Here is a 25,157-nt window from a genome sequence, read left to right on the forward strand (position 1 = left end):
TAGATGTGTCTGTCCTATTATGCCTAAAATTTAAACTTTTCTTCCAGAAAGAACTTCTCCCTTCAGAGTTAGATTTATGCATCCATACCACACCTGCTTTAAAGAGCAAAGCTTCATGGGACTGCAACCCTCACACAGTTTACAATTAACCAGGAATGTAATGAGTGTGAGTGTTGTACAGGTCAGCTCTTGGTCACAATATCCAACTTCCCACCTCTAATTTCATTTACATGTCTTGGCTTGTTTCAGACAGCAGAAGCAGTGAAAGAAAACCTCTGCTAGCACACGTGGTTCTGAACACACCGACAAACACAACTTGTACAAACTATTTGATTGTATTTCCTCTGATGCAGAGCCTGATGCTCTCATAAATAGTCAAGATTGTTCATTTGTTGATGTTAGCACTGCTAATTTCTTATAATCTGTGCACCTCAACACATGTTTAACCTCTACAGTCTGACCCCTCACCTCCTGAGCAGGAGCAGGCTGCTCAGGTAATTTTGAACATCTTGTGGCCTCTGCAATTGTTGCTGTCACACTAATACTTACAAATTGCTTTCAATGTGCAGTTTAATTGCAGCCAGTCTCAAGAATAATTCAGGACTCTGAACAGGCCCCAAAGAGCTATTTTAAAGGAGGAATTTGCCAAGCTGAAGACAGATCTGTTCGTGTTTTTGGCTCACAGAGAAATTCGTTTTTCACTTTAGTGAAATCAAAACTTGTTTGTTGGGTGTGGGATTCATAAAAAAATGTATTTGTTATTCAAGATTTCCACTCAAACTCACACGTTTGACCTGTTCTACATCTTGCTGACTATTTTATTTAATAAACTAGCTCCATCATTCTGTCTCCACTAACATTTACAGGGAGCGAATGAAACCACCAAAGTGGCATATTAGAACCGCTTCCATTTCTTTGATGTGTGCGTTTTACCCTTGCACCTGCACTTGTTTATGGGCATCTAGACGATGGGAAGCTTGTGAAGCTCCAACAAGGTTGTTTTCAACAGAGCTCGGCCCCTGAAGGCACCGCAGCCATTACACACAACAGCACAGCACTGATAGGCTGCATTCAGCGGCTGTATTGGAAATTGAGTTCTTTCTGTCGCCCACAGGTACCAATCACATTGCATTTACCCTTTTCATTCCAGCGTTTTGCCGCACATGTGTCTGCAGGCGAACGGAAGCACACGATTGCTGCTCCTTTACCTAAATGGGAATGTTTGGCCACATGAGTAGACGTATAAACAAATGGGAAGTCCATTTTTAAGGGGTTTGAGATTATTAAAGTAGTGTTTCATGACAATAACGCAGCACCAGAGATAAAAGTCTCGCTTTGCAGAGTGTTACAGCACAAGGAGAAAGTAGAAAAAGTGCACACTTAAAGCAAAAAGTTTTAAAGAAAAATCCCTTTCTTTAGACCCAGAGTGAGTCAGGAAGATTGCACCAATCTGAACATGTGTTTCACGGTTAAAAAAAAAGAAAGAAAAGGGAGCAAGTTGCAACAGTTGCTAGCCTCTGTGTCAGGAGGTTTTGTGCTAAAAGCATCAACACGGAAAACTACCCACACATCATTCAAGCACCCACTCTGCATAGTCATATCCACAGGCTGTGTGCTGCACACATATTCATTCATTTCTGCTCTGGCAACGCTCACAAGATACACACAACCCCACTGAATCCAAATACGTGCACTACTCTCAACCCACTCCATTGCTCTCCAATTTCCCCAGACTGACAGAAAAAGGAACAGTGATAGCAACTGGCCAGCCTGGTCAATACCACTAATAATGTAGCCTGGAGAAATGAGATCTTTCCCTTTCTTGATTTTCTCCTTCTGTCCTGTTTTTTCTGTGTTGTTGTAATGTTGAGACGAACTGATGATCCTATAGAAATAAACCAGGAAAATGTAGTTTGATCAATAAATACCCAGATGTTTGTAGGATCAAATCTAAACTTTAGGTTTCATCGTGTAGCCATTAAGAGGACTACGGGATATGGAACATTTAGATGAAACAATTTCATTTTGCAATATGACTTCAGGTTCAAAGAAAAAAACCCTAAGAATAGGACATTCATGTGCAAATAATGGGTCTGTTACTTCACCACATCAGCCGCAGAAACATCTTTGTTTCTGTAATCATTTGCTTTCCGATAACATGGTGGTATCATGGAAACAGCTGCTGGTGTTTAGCGCAGGTTGTTCAGCGTTCCCAGCTGTGAAACGCACAAAACGTGCACAAACATAATGAGCCCGAGGAGTTAGGCATGCATCAGCTTTGTTGCCAAGACCACCGAAACCCACAGAAGATCAGTATAAACTTCTGGAAGTTGGGTCAAATAGAGTAAAAAATAAAAGCTGACTAATATATGTCTGTTTGCTCAAATATCACAGTTTACTTTTGAACATATTTATGTCAACTTTGAAGGTGTTGTGTCATTGTGATGTAGAAAAAAGTGAATTGAGCTATTACAACTAATCAGTGTTTTTGTTTTAAAGACCCACTCCAATGAAAATTGTGTTAATTAAAAGACCCCTGACTGCAGTGGGACTTAAATGATAACTTTTATTCAATGTTGCACTTTAGATTAAAAAGAACAAATTTATTGCCTAATAAATCACTTGTAACACAATTAGTATTTTTAAACCTTTTGTGTGTAAGTCATTCTGCTCAGCACTTTTCCATTTTTCGTTTAGAATGAATTCTGAAGGTTTATGAAGAGCTCTTTAGGACTTTTATTGATGGAGCACTTCACTCTTTAATCAAAATACCTACAATTGACAAAACAAGAAAAAAAACCGATTTATTTAAGTAATTCAATGTTTGTAAAATGAGATATGAATGTTAAAGAAAGCAAAATTTGAGAGTTTTTGTGCAGAATATGATGGCATTGACTTTATGATCTTCTTTTTTTATTGGCTTCAGAAAAGTTTCATTGAAGCAGCACTCACTCAAAGAACTAAAAGTGTTTTTCATTCTTGTGCAGATGGCCTTCTTCACCGTTTGAATGTGCTTCAGATCATCACACCCCTCTCTCCTGAATACTGTAATGTTTACCTTCCAGTCCTGATGACAGGTTTTAGTCTCTTATGAACAAAACAAGCATTGATCTGAGCAAATTAATTATGAGCAGCCAGAGTAATATACGCCAGAGACGGTTTGTCACTTTCTGTGAGAAATGAGGTGGAAAATCATACAGGAGTACTCTTCATCTTTAGAGATAATCAGAGCATTAACTCCTCCCTACTCTTCCTGTTCGTCCTCAATGACCAATGTCTCCTTTTCCTTTTGACTGGCCTAATCAATATTGTTAGCCCGAGCTAAAACTGCAGAGCAAGGCTGCCTCACATTAATAACCTCATTAATAATGAATCACATCGTATAAAGAACCCCGTGTCGTCTAGATGTGAATGGAGGAGATTATAGAATAATGTAAAGTGGTAATATTTGCATCGACAGGTGGAGGGTGGTCCCTCATCATTGGCTCTGACACAGTTCATGTTGTCGCTCCCTGTTTTACCTGATTGGTCGTTTCTATTGTGCTGTCAATGGAATTTTTAATGTGCTTAAGAGGTGATGTTCTGGGAAAACCCATGAAGTCAAACACCAGGTCAGCAGCACGACGTATGCACAGTTCTGCTCTGATTCCTGGAGAAATTGGGTCAGTGATTAGAAAAAGTCAAAGGCTGATCAAATTTCACATTTTTTATTTTCCTCAATTGGGTAAAAGTTTATCTGACCAAAAAAGTCACTTAACAGCATTAAAAGACTCAATACTGTTTAATTAAAAATTGACTGGTATCTTTAATGAAGTTATTCAGCATAAACATAAATATATTACATTGTGTAAGCTGTGGTAAAATGATTAAGACTTAGAAGAAATGCAGAAATGTTTTGTAATGTAATGTATGCATAGATTGGGAGCAGTTATGTGAACACTGGAGGAAGGTTCTGACCTCCTCAGGCTCTTTGTTTCTCTTTTATTAACTGTGGTGATAAGGAGGCACAGAAATGCAACAAACTCCACTGGAAAATGCTGGGCTTGAAACGCAGACTTCTAAGAAGATGTTCTTTGTTGTTGTTGTTTTCTTAGCTCTGGACTCAGTTTATTTGATTTTAGCACCTGCAACAGTTCTCTTTAAATTTCTAACAGAAAGCACAAGTTTAGTGCTTAGTCTTAGTTAAAGCATACAATTGCACTCTGCAAAAAAAAAAAAAAATTGTTCTAGTAAAGGATGGTTCAGCAAATTAACCTCATTCTTTAATTGGCCAGTCAACATAAGCTGTTCTTTCCTGCCTTAAAAAGGATTATAAAAGATAAATCACATTTTAAAGAGCTTTAATGCAAAGCTTTAGGGCTGAGCGAGTATTTTATGCATTAATTTCTAAAACAAAGTCATGATGGTTGATATTGTTTGGAAGTAAACAACGCCATCCATCTCTATGGGATGGTCCCCTAAACATCACATCCATCTATGACAATCTCAGACAAGCAACACATCCTCTTAGGCAAAGAGCTGTACCACACTATATCCTGTGCACATGCATGTAAACACATACTGTATGTATAGAGGCAGATGGTGACACAACAGACGTGACTACTCCTCCGCCCCTCGGCATACTGTAAATTTTACATGAAGGCTAAGCTGGTGTGTGGGATGTCACTGTGCTTGATGTGTCTGAGCAAGAAGGCTGTGTTAATGCACTGAACCTGAAATAAATTATGATGATTCCTATTACATTTTTAATTTGGCCAGAAATATGTGATACTTGGTGCAAAACTTTTGCCAAGAATTTTGATGTCTGTAGAACAAATGTAAAGGTGAGACACTTCCTTCAGCGTAAATGTATAATTTTTTTTTTTTTTTTTAATTAAGCTCACCGACACAAATCAGAAATTAGCCTATCATCTTCCTGGTTCTCTATTTCTCTCTCCAGGAAGATAAACTGCAGAAAAGATTAAATTACAGATTGAACACACACGGAACATTGGGGAGTCAATGAACTGTGAATCCAATTGAAAGCAGTTTCTGATAACAACGCTAAAATAAACAAAACAATCTGAAATTAACCAGTTTTTTCTGTCTTTGTCATTTTTCTGTTGCTCTTTTTTATGGATCATCATGGCCTTGCACTAATAGTTGTAGCACATGCTGCCAAATCTTTGCACACATTTCATACTTTTAGTTGCCACTCTTTATGAAGCATTTATATAGAGAAAATCTTCTTAGTAAAGCGAATTTTAAACATTCATTTACATATATATTGGTTCAATTACAGAGGTTACACTGAAGTATAGCAAAGTTAAAGGTTTAAAAAAGTCGCACTACTGGAAGTAAAAATATAAAAAAAGAATTATTCAAATTATTCAGTTGTTAAAAGAAAAAGAGCAAAAGTGATTAAAAATCACATTTAAATCTCAAGCAAGTCTTTAATTTAGGTCAAAATGCCTTTTTAGGAAACATAATTATAAATAAATGGCAACAATTACACATTAATTACACATTAATTAATCTGTTTTTTTTCAGATGTGATGGTATTTTGTGCAACTGGTAATTTTTTATTTATTTATTTATTTTTATTAAAACTTCTCGATTCTTTTTTTTAAGTGAAACATTCAAAAAACACGTCAAATAATAACTTTGATGAAGGTAAAAGTGACCCTAGTTAACCCGAGCAGCTATAAATCACCCAGAGAAAGAGTTCAGGTTAAAACTGTTGAATTTTAATGAGGTCTGATAAGAACGAGCAGTTTTGCCCTTTTGAAAACAAAGCCATTAATCATTTATCACAAAACTGCTTTGTTTGAATTAGCATCCACTACCAGCAGCTCTTTTTAATTTGCGTCTCATCCAAGGACCACAGTCACACCATTCTCTTCGAATAACTAGACGCTGATGTCAACGTGAAACGAGAAAATCTAATGAAACTCTTGTTTATTTAAGCAGACTCTTCATATTAGGCAATAAGTGACATTGCAGTGACCTAAACCTATTCGTGTATTGAGGAATTATGCTAGGAAAAATATGACAGAATAAAACTGGGTCATTTTTGACTGCAAAAGAGGAGAATTCTTATTTTTAATATTGGTTTTTCAGTCTATACAGTTGTAATATGTGTAGTATGATATACATAGCAAATACAATCCTGAATGTTTTCCAACATACTCTGTTCTTACATGCTGTAGTTGGCTGGACACACCTGAACCAGGTCATCAGTCATGAGTAGGGCTTGGATATCTGGAAATCATGTAGACACAGCAGCCCTCGAGGTCTGGAGTTGCCTATCCCTGATCTATGGAGAGACACCAGAATTACTGGGGAAATAATACATTAATAAGGATTATCAATGTAATAAGTTTGGTGGACCAGATCAAATAGTTTAACGTGGTGCATGTGGCCCCTGGGCCATAATTTACTCACCCCTGACCTAAAAACTACTAAAAACTTTTCAGTAAAACTATAAAAAGTACTGCCCCAAAAAAAGAGTCTCAAGGGAATTTTTGCGGACGGGTTCATTTGGGAGTGGAACATACTGAAAGCCTGACAAATCAAAAGTTACACAGATTACTCAACGGTTTCCCCTCCCAAACTGTGACCGCTTCATAAGGGGGTCTTTGTTGCTACCATTCAGTATTACATCACCGCACCTACACTAAAAAGCACCTGGTTTGTATATTTCCCATTTATCGTGGCTATTTAAAAAGAAGCCATATGTGACACCATGACAGCATAAATTGATAAAAAATGTATTGCAAATTATAAATTATTTTTGCTGAAACAAACTCCAAATGACGGCAAAAGTTGAAACTGAGGATCACCAGAACTCGATGACTAATCATATAGAGAAATATTCTGAGAACCATCAGTTTGTAAAAAGGGCTCTCTATTTTCGTAAACTCTCGTTATGGTGGCACAGACTGGTGATGGTGGTATAATATTGCAAAATGTTTCACGCGCGCACAAAAGGCACAGCTAGGGAATGATTTGAATGTCACAGCGCTCCTCCACATCACTGCTGACCAGGCACATGAGCGTGACAGTTCCAAGAAAATGACTTCAACTTGACTTCTTTCCAGTGGAGCGCTTAACTTATCTAAACCTAATAGAGCAGCACTTTTTGGGGATGATGCAGAAAGGGTTATTCACAGCATGAAGTTTCATTTTAGAAAAAAGAAGATGTGCAGAACTTCTGCAGCATAACTGAATTTGAGTTTCCAATAGAAGTCTGTGCAGAAATCTGGAGCCCAGCAGTGAGGATGGAAGTTACAGCATGTGTAACTCCAGTTTTATTCAAAAGTCTTCGTAATTTAGGACATTTTAGGACAACCTCATCATCTCAGTTTTGTCTTAAGTCATCCTCAGACTTTACTTTTTTAAAAGTTCATGACCTTTTGTTTTCTGATGGAGATTTTTCTGAGAAACAGCAAAGATTTACCTTAGAAACAATAGTTTCCTATAACATGAAAGATATTTTCCTGATAAACAACAGACAGAATCGATCTTAGGATAATAGATCAATAATCGATCCAAAAAAATAGAGATCGATCTAACACATAGAGCTAAAGTCCACTAGCTTGATGCTAACGTTTAAGGGAATTTTGCTTAGGACGGCTAATCCTAATGCTCGATACGTTGCTGACTAAATGAACATCTTTATATTCTCACACGCATTCATTTTACAAACTCTTTCAAGGAAACATTTTTTAAAAAAGGTACTGCTTTTTTGCTCATTCGTTTCTTATTCTTCTTGAAAAAAGTGTACTATAATAGCTCCACCTAGTGGCCAAAATGAATATAACAAAATAAATATATTCAAAGCATATAGTAGATTATGATAATAATGTATGTCTAAACAAATGGGTCTGTATGTGTAAACCATGTACACTCAAAATTGAATCAAATTCATTTGAGAAGCTAGAGAGAATTGAAAAAAAATCCAAAACAAATCAAGCCAGGCTCTCTCGATTCTTTAATAATTATTGATACCCAGCCCTCCTGCTAATGTTAGGTTGGGGGTGTGATGGGGGTTTAAGCTAGTGGGAGAAAATGCAGAAACTATGTTCTAGAATTTATTTATATACGTTTTTTCCAAACCCACCCAATGCTCAATAATGATGTGACTGTCTCTGTAAGAACATCTTTCCGCTGACTTGTGTTTAATCTATTTTTAAATTTTTGTTATTTATTATTTTTTATTTTATTTTATTTATTTATTTATTTTTTTTCTTAACCCGTATAGGTGACATTTTTTCATTTGAATTTTTTTCTACTCACTGTTTATTTTGTTTGCCAGACTTTAAATGTTTTGATGTGATTTTGTTAANNNGGGAAGTTAATTAAATACATTTCTTCAGACTCCTGTTGGGTTCTTTGCCTGCCTTGAATGTCACTCCAGACCGAAAGACTCACAAACTGAAAATTCTGCTAAAACGAGCATGATAGTGCGCTATCGTGTAACAGATAGCGCACAGAAACTCGTTTACTGCAGAGTTCATAAACATAAGCGAATAAAAACAGATATAGACACATTATGGCTGCAGCATAATCTTCTGCAGAGTGGCAGCAGTGGGTAGAGGCATTTGTTCTAGGAAAGATTTGTTTGTTTGGGTCCTGGCACCCAAATGAGCAGTAATCAGAGGAGTTAGCAAACAGGATTGTGTTAGCCATGACGCAGAGAATCCTGCCCCTCGGGGCTCTGATCTAAATAGCTTAGTGCTTGCGTTAAGATTTAGGCCAGGCTTGAATAAACATATAGTGTGTGGGGTAAGTTAGATGGTTTTTACTTCCTGTTGTCCATGCATGTACAGATGTGTGACTTACTATTTTAGCTAACTTTGTTTCTAACTCTCTGTTTTGTCCTTCCTCCCAGGTCTGGTCGTCAGAGAGGCCAGTATAGAGATTACTCGGCAGCAGGTGGAGGAGTTGTTCGGGCCAGAGGACTTCTGGTGCCAGTGTGTGGCCTGGAGCTCTGCTGGCACCACCAAGAGCCGTAAAGCCCACGTGCGCATTGCCTGTGAGTGGCCATTATTATGTTATATCTTCATCTTTTTTTCTGTCCTTAAAATAAAATTCTGCCAAGAAACATCCATCCAACAAGCTGACTTGCACATCAAAGGGTCTCCATTTAATGCTTTAGTTTAAAGAAAGCCTGTGGAGGCTGAATCAGTTTTCTTCTGCACAGTTCAGACTTGGAGAAGAAGAGCAGACGAAGAGGAGAAGAGGCTTTATGGAGTGTGTTTATGCCAGCGTTTCCTCTTTTTTTTTTTTTTTTCTTATCCCCCCTTCACAGTCCTCATTTGTTCCCTCTCTATGTGTCTGTTTGTCCTACTACTGAAAAGCACAAATGTTTCCAAGTAATGAGAAACATTCTGCACCGACTCTGAAGTTTGGGTTCATTTTTAACTCCGTTCTCAAGGGACATTCCAATGAAAATTTGAGACATAATAGAACCCCAAAGGACCGAAGGTGGAAACAGAAGTTGTTTGAGTTTAGTAGCAACATCCATGAAACTGTTGTAAACACTATTATGTTACGTTACTCATTGTTGTCAAAAATGTCTTTAAACGGGACTTGCAGCTTGATTGTTTTACTGCTTGGTTTCTGTCATTCTGAAGCACAGTGACTGCACGACTTTCTCGACTTCCCCCTTTCGGCACCTGAAAACATGCTAAAATCCCATTCACTGATATGTTCTCCTATTGTTTCCTTTAAGCTACTCACACACTTTCAACAACCAGTCTTTTGCGTTCCATCTTAGCCTCAATTTACTAAAGTTGTTCTAAAATTGACCTTTTTTTTATAGCTCTATAAAAGCGACCTGGTCATTCATTATTGTGTGTGACCCTCTCACAGTGCACAGTCCTGCTGTTTCACCTCTGATAATCACCAGTGATGAGCGACCTGCCAGGACTGACCGATCCCTCAAATCACAGCACACCTCTCTCCTCCTCCCATTAGCTGGTGTTGAATGGATTAGCTCTCCTGCCCGAGTTTTTCTCCAGTCATTCTGTCCTCTTAAGCTGCATTCGCACCAAATCAAATTTGCGTTGGATGTCTGTCGTTCGATGTCCCATTTTCTGCTTGACGCCAGTCCAAAAATGTGTTTATAAGCTTGATGCCCCAGACGGATGTGGGAGGAGCTACTACCAAACGCTTTTAGCCTGTAAGCTGTATGTATATCTCTCATTTACAATGCATGGAAGACACAGAGGATGTTTAGAGATCATATTTATACGCTTTGAAAATCTTCACCAACACATTGGTAAATGGGTGTTTTGGCACAAAACACTGGAATAAATCACCTTATAACTAAACATATCTAAATATGTCATCTATTAATTAGTAATCGATACTTTAATATAGTAGTCAATACCAAAATACGTTGCTACCTTTGTATCGGTGCTAGCAGCCACCACTTGTGAGGAAAGTAGTGTCTGTGTTTGAGAAGTAACTTGCCAAAAGGCTGGCTTTTTTAGAAGATTTAATAAAAGTTTGTTGGGAGGAAAAAGGAACAGACAAAGTTGCTTTTTCCTTCATGTCACCTCCATAAAACAGTTTTAATTGGCCTCCACTTTTGTGAGGTGGGGATTGCTCACCCGCGTGCAGCAATAAACGCATGTGAAGAGATAATTCAATCAATTAACAAATTAACAGAAAGTCTCTTCAAGGATCTGAAGGAATTTAACAGCTATCACAAAACCTGATAATTGAATTTATTGTCTTCTTGTTGCCTTTTAATTTTACATTATAGGTAACTCTCTTAGTTCTATTAAAAGTGACATAAGTAATGATTAAAAACCACACTCTGAGTGTGTTACCTGTCATTCCCTATCTGGATTTGCACCGGTGTCTAATGATTTACGGAGCAAAAAAGAAAAAGGCTTTGTAAGACTTGTGTAATTTAGCATGACAAACGCATCCAGTCACAGTAATGGTAGTCATATGTGTGTCTGTCTGTGGGTCTGGAAGTGTTTGTGTGCCGAGAACGGGGTGTCTCCCACAGGAATGTCGACTCAGCTGGTCCCACACCCTTCAATGTGCGCCAGTGCTGCTCAGGGTTATGAAAAGCCGGCACAGAGAAGGAGAGCCACTACAGAGGAGACACAATACACAGTAAAAATATACACGGGAAATGATTCTCTGGCAAGGCTGTTTAATGTTTCATCAAAAGCAAAGTGAGCATGTTGCAAATTGTGAATTGTAAATTAGAGCGAAAACAATTCCAAAGCGCTGGCCTTTGCCATTAATACTAGAAGCGTAATTCAAGGTTATAAGTAAATTTTATATGCAGTAATAGAATCTCTGTGGAACTAATGAGGTCTAGTCAAACATCAAAGAAAGCAATTTTAAAAAGTACCATTTGTTGCAGCCAAAACAGTAAGTAAACATTTCTTCCTGATACGTGTCTGCTGCTGCATTTGATCTTCCATTGTGAAATAAATTCCCTTCAAACTAAAGCACTTCTTGGATCTTATCGGCCGTAAGTGGCTGCCATGTTTTATAGTTCAATCTGAACCACCCGGCGGCGTGCTGAATTACTGCACACTGAGCATCCATGTCGCTACCAATGCAGACTTGCATACTGTGTAATACCTTTATGTGAGGAAATCAAATTTAATTTATTAGATTTCACTGTAGTGCATATGCAGTAAATCAGAGGGTGTCACAGTGCAGTAGGATGTGTGACTGAATTGCCTCCTCACCTGTCACACTGCATCTGCTTGTGCTTTTGTCTTTTTGGAGGCAGGATCTATTTCTGCACGTTGGCTTTGACTCATGCAGCCATGAATCCACAGGACTCAGCACGACCTTTTTAATAATCCTAATTCTTCCCTCATCTTTTCCTTTTATTGTTAGAAAAGCAACAATATATTGATAAAATTCTACTCTTCTACGCACAAGAATTAGATAGTTCTTCTTTAGTTTATAGCGAAAAAGTTTGATGTTTTTAACTCTGGAAAAAATGAAGACAAATTCAAAAGAAATGAGGACCAGCATATTTTTAGCTTTATTTTTTATCAAAATTACACAAAAATAATGTCAACATTTACAGATATTTTCCTGAGACATGCCAACAGCAGAAATGAGCTGACAATTGCTTATACACTTAAATATTATCTTTTTTTTAATCCCATTAATGAATCAGAAACTTTTCATAGACTCCTTTGATTGGAGGTGACCATGCTGCATTTATTCGTTTTGATTTGTTCATAACCTCCCCAGAGACTACAGAGTGTTTCTTAACCATTACATATAGGAGTGCTAAATCTTATTACACACTGTTCTCAGGAGTCTTTAGTCTTATAAGATTTAAGTGCAAGTCGTGCCAAAGAAAAACTAGTGCAGCATACTTTATTTACAATATGTATCACTGCTCAACTTCAAAAGCCTTTAAAAAAAGACCATTGTTTTTATTAAGATTCTTGCAAAAAACAAACAAACAAAAAGCTGAAATACTGTTTTCTGTCTTCAGAAATATTTTTAAAAACCTTTTCAAATGTCACAGACAGCTCAAGTTACAACTAGTTTTTTTAGCTTTTTTTCTTTGCTGTCTGCTCATTTTTTGGGTAGTTTTGGCTTTAAAATCAGATTTTGTATACAGAGTTGCTTGGTCCACTCAAGTGCAAAGGAAACAAAGCCAAATAAAAGTGGGAAAATGTCTGACATTCCAACTCAGAGTAACTCTGATTGACACTTTTCATGTAAAAACTTTTCCTTTATTTATCTCTGGCTAAAGATCATAAAAAAGTGTACTTTTTTTTCTTCAAAAATCCCGTTAGTTGAAGGACTTTTAAACAGAATTACATTTAATGTTTGTGTGTTATGATTGATTCAATTGGTTGATTGGTTAAATACATTTTGCAATAAGATTTGATCCTTCAGGTCTCTAGAGTTTTCATTTAGCGATGTAATCACGTTTTCTTGACTCGTCTCTCCTCTGTTAAAATACCCACTGCTCTTGTCTGTGCTGGCAGTTTATGGGATGCAGATTCCAGTGTAGTTTGGGATTCTCAGAAGTCTTGGCTGTCGGCTGTGTTGATCCCTTTCCTGCATGACTTTATCAGAACTTTACATTGCTACTCTTTTTACTGAAGAGCCAGTGACCTCAATCTCTATATGTGTCTTCAGCTGAAGTCATGGGAGAATAAACACCCTGTACATACAGATTGACTGCTTTAGCAGAAAAAAGGCAGATCTTATGATTATCTTTTCACGTTTTTCTATCACTTAATACATTTTTTCATACTGATTCAGTCATTAATGTGTAGTTTTTCTATCACTGATGCCCTTTTATCTGTTTCCCGAAGACTTGAGGAAGCCCTTCGATCAGGAGCCTCTGGGGAAGGAAGTGTCCATCGAACAGGAAGTGTTGCTGCAGTGTCGCCCACCTGAAGGCATCCCCCCAGCAGAGGTACGGCTCAAAGAAATGCACTCTGAATCATATTTTCTTTGAAATAGTATTTAAAACACATAAAACTCTCTGATGTGGTCATCTGTGATTGCTCTTGTTCAGCCCAACTAAAAGCTCAAAGCTGATAAAGTGGTTTCTCTGAAAAGAGGTTTATGTGATTTTTTTTTTTTTTTTTTTTTACACTCTTTGGGGTCAGTTTAGGATTAAGTTTTACAATCTCTTATTGTGTGATTCATGTTTTCTGCACATGTTTTCAACAGTTTCTGCCCTTAATTTCACTGTCATGAATCAGGCATGTTGTAAAGTGTCTCGATGACATATTTTTCCTCAGTACTTTGAAAAAAAGAAAAAAACCAGAACATGGATAAATTGGAAACAGTATCTTGTCTGGATTGTATAACTCTGTAGTCTCTTTTTTTATATCAGCCAGTTTTGTCATGTTAGGGAAAATTGTAAAGAGTTATAATTTAATATTTAAAAAAGCTTAAGTGTTAAGCGTCTTCCCTTCTCTTCTTCATTTATGCCTTCCTCTCTAAAAAAACAAACTGACGTCTGAAAAGCTTCTGTTGAGAGCGCGCAGTATAAACAGAGGACAGATAGATTTGGGTTTTTTTTGCTCTTTTTTTATTTAACTTGGGAGCGTATGTGCTGAAATCTGTAATGGCTTATGACTGACCTGGAAAAGCTGAGCTAAGTGAGTGGAACAGCGGAGTATTTATCCCTGCTGAAAGTGCTGACAAGCCAAATGGACAAAAGTTTGGAATGGACTCCCATTGTGCAACCCAGGCTTTAGCTTGGATGAGTTTCTGAGAGAACTATATTGTCTTTGTTGCTGCTACTGGTATGAGCTCACCGTAAATCTTGGTTTGGCTCGGGGCATCCACTGAAACTTCAGGTCTGGACCATTTTCTGTAATTCAAACATATAGCTGAAAATAAACTTTTATCTATTTTCCCTTTATGTCTGGTATTAAAATTGCTTAATAAAGTTCAGTTTTTTTAGTTTGTTTGTGTCTTCCAAAGTAGATAAAAGAACATAAAGCATTTAGGTCTCATTGTTAGTACATCTGTAAAAGCAGTATTCAATCAATTTAAGTTATTTTCTATTTGTTGCTTAAATATAATACCTTATTTTATTATTTTTTGCTAATAAATGATTCCAAAGCTGAACTGTAAGCCAACTTTCCTGAGTGGAAAAGCAGACAAAACTGCTCTTTTTTCTTGTGTTTGTCAGTCTCTTTCACCAGCAGAAAAAATACAAATCTTAGGAAAAAAATACTGTGGTTTCATAGCAGTTTGCAAAAATTTGCAGCAAAGGAAAGATCTGTCATATTTCACATGCTGAAGACACTGAAAGCACAGTGAAGCAGAAGGAGATGTAATAGTTTGTCAGAGTTTGATTCAGTGGGTTGTTGTTGTTGTTGTTGGGCCTCTAGTGAGCTGTCAGTTCTTACTGTTGCTTCTTTGCAGGCTTTTGCCCAGTTACTGAGTCTGTCCTACAGCATTCCACTTTTATCATGCGGTTGGTTTGAGGGGCTCTGTGCTGTGCACCAGGCGGATAACAGAGCAGACGCACGTTGCCTGTAGTGTTAACTGACAAAGAGCTGCAAGAACTCACTTTTACTCTCAGAAAATACAGTTTTTTTATTTAAAATGGTGGTTTGAGTTCTACAAACACTGTACAATCAGCAATATTTTTACCTTCATTCTTCAAAAATCTGATTCTGCAGTTTTGTTTTGATCTCCTCTCACAACAAAGAGCTCTTATTTTTTTTGTTCTTTATCTTCCCACATTTCAGATGGTTTACATCACAAGTTGTCAGCATGGCTAAGCAGTGATGTTATCTAATGCCTCAAAGTTGTGAGCCTTTGTTCGGAGGCCCTAAAAAAAAACAACAAAAAAAACAAAAAAAAACAAAGGCTGTGCTGAAAAGTGGAGATAGTTTCTATGATGATGCAGCGAGTTTAAACAACACAACTCATGAAATAGCTTCCATCAAACCTGTCGGACTCTTGTGTTCAATCGAAGGCTCCCTTGCACCTTAGAAATGAAGTGTTGACACTTACATCCACTGAAGTACAGCAGTGGAGCGCTCACATTCTCCAAAAAAAAAGCGAAGTAGCAGGCATTTATTTTGGCTCTCACTGAAACCATTACCAGTGGAACTTTGGCCTTGGAGAAGTGATATACAGCCAGGGAAGTTTCTGAAATAGCACAAGAGTTCAGTCATCTAACTGTCTCGCATGGTCTGAATAAATTAGACAGTCCGCAGGCTCTCTAAGAGTCATTGTTACATGTTTCTATAGTTATGAATATTTGATATCTACTTAATCAAGAGGAGAATGTGGCTTCTGAGGTTCTCTGGCACAAAAAAAGCTTCATCGTTTCAGCTCCCTATAGCGACACTAATAAAGGTAAAAACAGGGCTGGAGGGTTTCCACCAGCAGATCTTTTCCCTTTGAGTATCTCCATGAAGCTTTTTCATCAGCATTCTAAAAGCCTCTACTTGAGCAACCTCTTTTCACACTCGAAAATGTGCGACGGCTTCATAAAAATGGACAGCTAAAAGAATGTCGCTGTATTGTTTCGTTTTCTTCTGCAGTGCCCCGAATCTCCATTTCAGAGCACTTGTCACGGCCTCCAGACAAAGACAAAGGTTCAGAGGTGACGCATCGCTGTGAGCTGCTAAGCCTGTTTCCATGGAAGCCAGATTTTAATTCAGGCATGTCCTCAGTCAGCCGGGGTCCTGCCGTGTTATCGCGGGTAACAAGTCATTGATGCTCTGCAGGGAACGGGCCCTGCTGCTATGATTAAGTCGACTGGCTTTGCTGAGAAGAGAAACACAAAGATCTTTGCTTCACAGCTCCTCAACCAGAAAAAACGCCAAATCTGATCAATTTTAACAAAAGAAACAGAAGCAAAGACAGAGTTAGACATCAAATTTCATCTTTAAACTTTCACTGTACACATTTACTCCATTGACCGTTATGTTTCATAGATTTATCCTTCACTTTCGACCGGCCTTGCTTAAATGTCAGCGATTACAGGTCATTTTAGGCCCCGTTTCACTTCAAAAGTGATTGGAATTCAAACCGCAAGCAGCAGCTCGCATCAGGTCACCTTGTCAAAAAATAGCTGAGCGCATCTCACCACGAAGAAACGGTGGCATATCTGAGTTATGAGAGGTGCCGTGAATGTCGAAAGTAACATCTTCAGTGCTCAGTGAATCAGGAAGTGCATTTTCATCCAGGGCCCCCGTGGGAGAGAGCGTGTCAGAGGGCCAGACCGGATCCTGGCGACAGACGTACAAAAACTGCCCTTTGTGCTCACCTGTCAGTCTGCAGTTTTCCTCTGAAAAGATTTTCTGGATTTGTTCGCAAGTTCTGCCGAGGGAGATCAATGTTTTTTTTTTAATAATCAAGAAACACCTTAAATGAGATTTTTTCCAGACAAAATATGTGTTTTCTAGCTGCTCATCTCCTCTAACATGAGTCCTACACTGACCGAGTCCTGCCCTCTGTCACAACTACAAAAAAGTCCTTCAACCTACTAGCTTGCATCAGATTTCTATCAAAGTTCAGGGAAAACTGAAAAGAATTCATTCGTTTCTCCATTCTCCTAAATTAGCCTGTTTATGCATCTTAGAGGCCAACATGTCCTTGTAGACACGAACATCTTAAGTCTCAGTCGCATCATGACTCCTTGCAAATGACTCATGCATTTACATTTCTTAAGTGAATTTAGCAAATAGACATTATTCTTTATTTTGCAAAGGATACAAGTTCGACAATCGAAGGAGCGTTAGAGGCAAAACCACCCCAACTTCACAGCGGAGGAAGGCGCGAGGAATTCTCCGAAATAGAATTAATGTGCAGGGGAAGAGCTGCGTCTGTGTGTCCTTGGAGCTTGTTTAAGAAATGTTTATTCATCCTCAGCAGGCTGTGGAGAGCCAAACACAGACAGGGAAGGTCATTACTGCTGGCTCTAGTCTTGTTGATCCTACTATATTTACAAAAAATAAAATGTACAGTTATTGTAAAGAAGAGAAAATGCTAAAATTTTGTATATATTGTTGTGAGGGGCTTTGAAAGTATTTCTAAATACTTCTAAAAAAATAAAAAGTACATCCAGTTTTCATTTGTGGAAAAAATTAGATTAATTAGGTTGGCCTTTTGAAGCTAAAGTTGATTTTATAATTTGATTTAACCAACTAATACGATTAAACAATGACAGGGAAATTAAATTAAAGTAGTAGCAACCAAGTTATTACAATTTCTTTATTTTTTTTAATACAATTTCTCCTTTTTCTTTGAATTGTCAGTTCAGCATTCTTCCTCTGCTGTTTCTACAGTACAAACCCTCTGACTGTATTGTTCTTATCCTACCTCAACATTACACCTTTGTGTATTCTGGCTTGTTAATATTTATACTCTCCACATCTTCATGCTTGTCACGCATACGGATGCAGAGCATATGGCTCTCCGTCTATAAGGAATGATTTAATAATGTGTTTGTAACCTTTCGTGACTCGTTCTTCAGGTGCACCCTTTAGGCTTGCATCAGAAAGTAAAACGTAAATGAATAAATGAGAACAGAAAAGCCGCAGAGTTAATAATAACTTTTCTGTCAAGGAGATTCACATGTTTCGGTAGATTGTTTTATTTTCCTCACCTTTCCTTCCTTCCGTGCCCCACTCTGCCCCCACATGCTGCTGAGCACTATTTCTGACTCAACAGCGATGAGCAATAAGTGGTTTTCCTTGTATTGGATCTTAACAAGCCTGTGGATTGAGTATTCTGCATATTGGGCTAATTAGTGTTGTGCTGGCAGAACGCAGAAACCTCCCACTCACTGGTTACTCCTACATCGCTGCCGCAGTCTGGTCTGCAGCCAGTTTTGTTTGCCAGAGGGAGAAGAAGTGAGATTGGAAGGACACTGAAGCGGCACCCTAATTTAGAACGGAGTTTATTCAAATGACATCAAGCGCAATGATGGTCATTCTAAACACAGTAGATGTGAAGACGTCTTATGGAAAGTGATGCAGTAGAGTTCTGATGACCAGTTTGTGATGTGGCATTTTACTATATTTATCTGTTGCGCAATGAAGAGTGTTTTATATATAAAACCAGCTTCTACCATCCACATTTCATAAAAAACATATGAGCATTTAGCAGAAATTATTGTTTTTTGTCTCGGCAGTTCAGGCTTCCACGGCTTGTATTAAAACACATGGTAACTTACAAAATAAATAAATATTCAATCAGTTTTTAGTACTTTAATCTTGTTATTTTTCTTGGTTTAGATCGCTTTTTTAACAAAAAAGCGGACTGTTTGATCCGTGGTCTGGGGTGTTGTCACAGTAACACGACTCCAGCAGCAAAGAAAACCTATATAGATGCTTTTGACTGTCAGGGAGAAAGTTCACCTCTTACCGCTTGTTTTGTCCAGATGATGACAGTACTAATTAAAAAAAAACAAAAAAAACATTGTAAATGTAAAGTTTTGTGTGTGATTTTACATTGTGATTATTTGCAAATATTAAGTGGCTGTGACAAAAATAAATAAATAAATAATAATCGCACTGAATTTTTTTTCAGGTTTGTAGTTAAATAGTTCATTTTTTTTCATGGATTCCTGCCGCTAATATTCTCACAATCCAACCAGATCAATCTATCTGAGGCAAGTGGTAATCCCATTAGAAAATCATTTCAAAATGAAATCAATTATAATCAGTATTGGAAAATATCGTTTGGATTGAGGTAAAGCAGGTTTATTTTACTGTAACGTAAAAACGACTATCACAGTGGACAGCGCACATGTGAAGGCAGAAAAAAATGATTACAGACCAATGAATTTACCAAAGACCTGTGCCCATACAGTGTGGTATAATATAAGTATGTAGAAATATATGGAAAAACAAACCAGTGGGCCGAACTTTAGGAAGCTAAAATGTGAATGGATTTGACATTAATTATTTTGTACTTGATTGTTTGTACACATATTTATTGTTATCTTGCAATAAATACAAGTAATCTAGAAGACTTCACCTGCACAGTTTTGGTTAATGATGTAGTGGAATCATGAATCGTATCATTAAAAATGAACCAATACTGACTAAGAATCGTATTGCCAATAAACATTATTAACATTTATTGTCACACCCCTAATGTTTTGGATTATAGAAACTGTTATTTTGCAAAAATAAAATCTAAGAAGTTTTGTTCAAATAAACTTGATAATATCTTGATTTTTTATTTTATTTTTTTTTATTATTTGTCATGATCTGTTTCAAATGTACAGCAACAGATGTTATTAATTACTTCAATCAGTGGTACTTTTTACATGTCATTCTAACTGAAAAGCATAAAAACTTTCTTTGGTACACATTTTTTTGTTTCTGAAGCTTAACATGATTTAAAGTTTTTTATTTGTGAAAATAAAACTTCAGACTTTGCATTTAATATATCTTAGAAGTGTTTCAAAACTCTATAAATTCCTTTTCTTGTTTTTAAAAATCCAAAGCATCATCTTTTGCTTCTATTTTTCTCCCTTTCCTGTTATTTTTCTAAAAGGATCATTCGTGATGTTTAATTAATGGATCTCCATATGTGTCACAATCTGTTCCTTAGGTTTGAGGTCTTGTTTTATCAGTTCCATTTTAGAACATTTCTTTTCATCTTCCTTTACTGGTTTAACCATTGACATCACTGTAGTTTCTGTTTTTTGGCTTTATTTGCAACAGGTGTGTAATTGACACACCTGTGCTTCATGACGTTCCTTCACTTCTTATTTCTTTAGGATTTTTCTCTGGCTCCACTTTGCTTGTTTATGTTGTTTTTTAAGTTTCACACCTTCAGTTCATTTGTGATTAATATTTGTTTTATTTCTTTATGATGAAACCAGAAATGTTGAATTTTGAGACTTCCTTCAACCCAGCGTGTGACAGTCTAAGGTTTCTGAATGTCCTTGACTCCCATCAGGGGATGTATTATAAATATCTCATTTTACCTCACATAACTGCCCTCCTGAAGATGCACCTGCGTTCTCTCTCATGCATTTCTCTCCTCTCTGTCTGTCTTAACATTCTTCTTTTTTTTTTCTCTCTCCCTTCCTCACTCCTTTCCCTCCGTTTCCTTCTCACTGTCTCTCAGTGTCAGTTGGCGCTATCCAACGACAGCTGACATGTGGCAATTTCCTTTCGTTAATGACAAATGTGGCAATTACCTCTCTGGGTGTTTTGCTGCCAATCAGACACTAACAAGCTGCTGCTGTATCTGTTTGGATGTAAGAGTTTGTCTGTGACTGAGAGCTTTAGGCCTGTCTGTGTGAAAGGAGTGCTGCAGTGATGTGAAAGGAAATGCATCCTGTTTTAGCATAAAGGTTTAATTGTAACATAATGTCAAATATTTTGCTAATTTCCTAATGAAGTTTAACAATCTGTTACTTTAGATTCAATAAAAAATCGGTAACTAATTTTAGATCAATTATTTGATCATTTATTTGATTCAGCTTTTGAACGATGAACCAAATCGAATTTAACACAAGTCCAAATAATCATAATTCAATCAATTATGATTATTAAAACAATAATTTTTCTTGAACCTATTTTGAATAATCTCATAAAAACAGCAATTTAACCAGATTAGACTGCCTATTAATAAGCGTCAGTTTTTATTTTTATTTAAAGCAGTAAAGTTGACTAATTTTCCACACTAATTTCACATTTTTGTTTTATGAGTCTAAATACTCCATTGTTGTTTACCTGCTACTGTATGTTAGACCCTATAACACTAAAAAGAGAACCAAACTAAAAGATCTTACCTTACTTACTTTATATCTGTCATGTTTTGTACTCGTTTATTGATTTGTGTTTATCATTTCATCTTTGTTTTGATGATGGATAAAACGTTTGTTTCACTTTTCCCCCATTTATCATATTTTTTTTTTCCGTTTTACCGTTTTTCTATTTCTTGTCACTCCATCTGCCTCCCACTCCTCCATCTTCTCTGAAAAGCTCTTTTGTTCAAATTTTAATTACCTTCTCCTATAAAAGCGCTTTTGACGTCTGAACGCAGCACGTTTGGAAAGGCTGCCGCCATTATTGGTGCAACGCTGCCTCTTTTTTTATCAACTGTCAATCTCCATTTGGAGAGCAAACCTTTCACTTGTAAGGCTTTTTTTCACCAGTACTTTGTGTTTTGTGCACACTGACACAGGGACTGAAAAGCAAACAATTGCTATGTAAAAAATGTGATTGTTTCCATTATTTGCATCATCTTAACTCGTCTGATTTTTACACCTCTTTTTATTTTTTGGTGTGGGAAATATTTTCAAGCACTTCAAGGTGCTTCAGTTTCATTCTTTTGGTGGCACTTATGTCTAATGGATATAAAAGATATATATTTTATTATTTATAAAGTACTTCTTGGTTAAAATCTGAAGCTTTAGGTTATACCACAACAGACTTTTCACTGCTATTCCAAAACCAATTCATGCTTTTGGAATTTAAGAAGCTAATTTAATGGTGCAAAGATATTAAAAGAAGTTAAATCTTAAAACTCTGCTGGACATTTTTTACCTTTACAATGCTTTTGCTGTAGAGTTGTTTGCTTTATAAAGTATTAGAAAAAACAATGTAAAGGCTTCAACAGTGGAATAACTATAAATGGAGAAGAAAAAACAGTATAGAAAGACATTTGATTAATTCTTAAGTCATACTTGCTTTTTTTCCGTAGCACTGAAAAAACCCCAGATTTTTCATTTAATTCTCTTTTAATGACAAATAATTGTTCTAGCATGAGACATTTTAGTGGAAAAATGTCATTTTCTGATGTTTTTTTTTCCCCTCATTACCTTTTTCGTTAATAATACAAGCATCACAAATGTACATAGTTGCTCTAGAGTTTAATGTTTTTGTTCTCATGCAAACTGAAGTTTTAATATATATTTGTAACTCTTTGACATGTAGTTTTCCTGAGGCTATGCACATGTTTATTCACAGTACCTTGACTTTTCTTTTCATTTTGCATGTGGAAACGCTCACGCTTTAATAGCTCAGCATCGCCTCAAGTTCTAATGTGATTTTTCTTCTATTAAAGGAAAAGTGATCCACACCGACAATTATTCTGATTATTTTCTTACCACCTTTTTTTTATCCAAAGAATAATACTTTACTTTCCTTTCATTATTTAGCACAGTATGTTTTCTGATGTTTATGTAATCTATGATCTGATTTTCTATTCGTTAGGCAGAAGCTGCATCAAAATTATCATAATTAACCCTTTAACACCTGAGGCATCGCCAGCTACGCTTGAAGACAAAATCTTTAACATACTGTAACTTTTCAACCGTCAACACGATCAACATAATTCTAGCAAATTCTCTCGCCGCTTTTCTCCTTCAGAATCTGCTGGATTTGTCGTGTTGACGGTTAAAAAGTTGCAGTAAATCAAAGAACATAAACACTTATTTCATTTTTTTCGATAATATAATAACTTTTATTTTATTTTGATTTAATATTTTCATGTATTGTCCACAATCTTATTTTTTTGCAATGATAAAAAAACTATAGACAGATATATATATTTAATGTAACACTTGTTTACTCTCCTTTAAAGTTAGATCTATGCAAACCTCTTGAAATCATTCAAAAATGTGTAGATAAACCTAATTTGCAACTCCAACACCACCAGACGGTTTAATGCATGTCTTATACATTGCTATAAAAAGACTGAGCTGCACTTAATTGCATTCTTTTTGAGTTAGAAAGGATTCAGACTCAGCTGGTGATGGAAGTGTGCCGTAAAAGCTCCGGCTCCATGAAGTTGGTTCAGCTGATGCATGTTTACGAAGGAAATCGGTCATAAACACCAAATCTGCAGAGAAAATCCATCAAGAGTTTTATTGTAAAGCTGTGCGTTTATTTAGTTTCCACAGTGTTTGCTCAGATGCTAGTTTGTCATGGGGATCACTGTGTTATGAGATGCGTAATATGATGTAAATCTGGATTTTAGGGTAAAAAAAAAGTGTCTTCCTGCTGGTTTAAGGAGAGCAGACAGTCTTTTAGAGGAGGGGTCTGTTATCTCAAACTCCACCAGATGTGGGTGAAGCGGCAACACATAATACCCAACACCAAGTTGTTCTAATAACTGTCATCGTTTTGTTGTATATCACACACTGCTCTATATCTTTGTGGCTGTTTTGTCTCTGCAGGACTCATATCTGGTTATTGCCCCACTTTTCAAGATGCTTTATCTTTCCTGAAAAAGAGCCCCTGTTATCTTTGCCTGTAGTCCTCCTTTTGTGTCCTATCTCCCATCAAGCCCTGCTCCTCGTGGACTTCCACAATAAACAGGAAGTTTTCTCTGTCTGTTCGTCACCGGACAGTCGCTTTGAAGAAAAGCAAAGAAACAGGAAATATTTTTGAATCAAAGCGAGAGCCAGAAGAGTGTGAGGTGTTGTTCTTTTCAAAAGCTTTTACACCTCTACAAAAGAGCAAAGGATGCTGGTGTATTACAGTCAAATAAAGGCTTCAAATGATACCCTGTTCGGCTGCGAGTTCAATATCGGCTTGATTTAAAGAAATGAAACTCATCAGAAAAGGTCAGAGAGCTTTTCGGCTCTCACAGACGTGGAGAGTTTGGCTTCCTGTGCTGTCTGACAGCTGCTTTTTCTGTAGTGCTTTGTTCTAGAGGAGAATAAAAAGATCATGATGGCTATTGACGTTTTTGTAGCGGAGGCTTTGAGATGTAAACAGCTCTGCTCTGATGCAGGCACTCACTGTTGCATGAGAGAAAAACTTTAGCTGTTTAAATGCCTAAACACCTTTTTTTTCAGCTGTTTAACATCTGCTCTCTCTCTTCTTTCTTAGGTGGAGTGGTTGAAGAACGACGAGATTATTGATCCAGCAGAAGACAGGAACTTTTACATCACGATCGACCACAACCTGATAATCAAACAGGCCCGTCTCTCTGATACCGCCAACTATACCTGTGTGGCAAAGAATATCGTGGCCAAGAGATACAGCACCACCGCAACGGTTATCGTTTACGGTAACACTTCCTTATGCAAACTCTTCTAAGCACAGCGTCCTTCTTATCATCCCTACGACAGCCGTATGAAGTCACATATAAGTTTGGTGTCGAGGTTGTCTGAAGTTGAGATAAAAAACTATTTCAAAGTGCATAAAGCAGATTTGTCTGTCACCCGTGGCGTTTCCCGTTTTCCTCATTTTGCTTCTGCCGGAAGGTGTGTGTGCAACGGAAGACTCACCATTTTTTATTTTGTGAAGTGCATGAGAGGTGCTGATGTAGCAGAGTTAAACTTGAAGAGCCCCCTGCTGTGGTTTCACACAGACTCAGCCACTGTCTCCTCAACATCAACCAGCCTGACTGTTACTGCACCAGCGGGGCTGTGAAGTTAAACTCTGACGCCCGCTGGAGGCTCCTCCATACGGAACAAATGAAACCTGCAGCACTTATTGTTACTACACCTTTCTTTAAAAAACATGACTTACAAAAATGTACAGCTTTATTTCTAATTTAGCTTCAAAAGTTGAGTTAAAACTTCACAATAATTGCAGTTAAAGTTACCTACGGTGGCCCTGAAGTGTGAATCACGCCAAAAAATCTCTTAAATGAGATATGAGATTGTCAAGACAAATATTGTTTGGTGGAAACGATGGACCAGGGTCATCATCCGATCAGTTTCTGTAAAAAACTACTTTTTTATTATTATTTTAACA

The 25,157-nt window shown here is 37.1% G+C and overlaps 1 protein-coding gene across 3 annotated transcripts in view; it reads left to right on the plus strand.

Moving 5' to 3' along the window:
- Positions 1-25,157, plus strand: part of unc5c (unc-5 netrin receptor C) — a 117,054-nt gene that overhangs the window by 67,579 nt on the left and 24,318 nt on the right. For all 3 annotated transcript variants that reach the window (XM_024299102.2, XM_024299103.2, XM_024299105.2), the window contains exons 3-5: positions 8,873-9,016; positions 13,311-13,414; positions 24,285-24,465. In XM_024299102.2, coding sequence (XP_024154870.1) covers positions 8,873-9,016; positions 13,311-13,414; positions 24,285-24,465 — 429 coding nt within the window. The remainder of the gene's footprint in view (positions 1-8,872; positions 9,017-13,310; positions 13,415-24,284; positions 24,466-25,157) is intronic.

The sequence above is a fragment of the Oryzias melastigma genome, linkage group LG12 (genome assembly GCF_002922805.2).
Source record: "Oryzias melastigma strain HK-1 linkage group LG12, ASM292280v2, whole genome shotgun sequence".
NCBI lineage: Eukaryota > Metazoa > Chordata > Actinopteri > Beloniformes > Adrianichthyidae > Oryzias > Oryzias melastigma.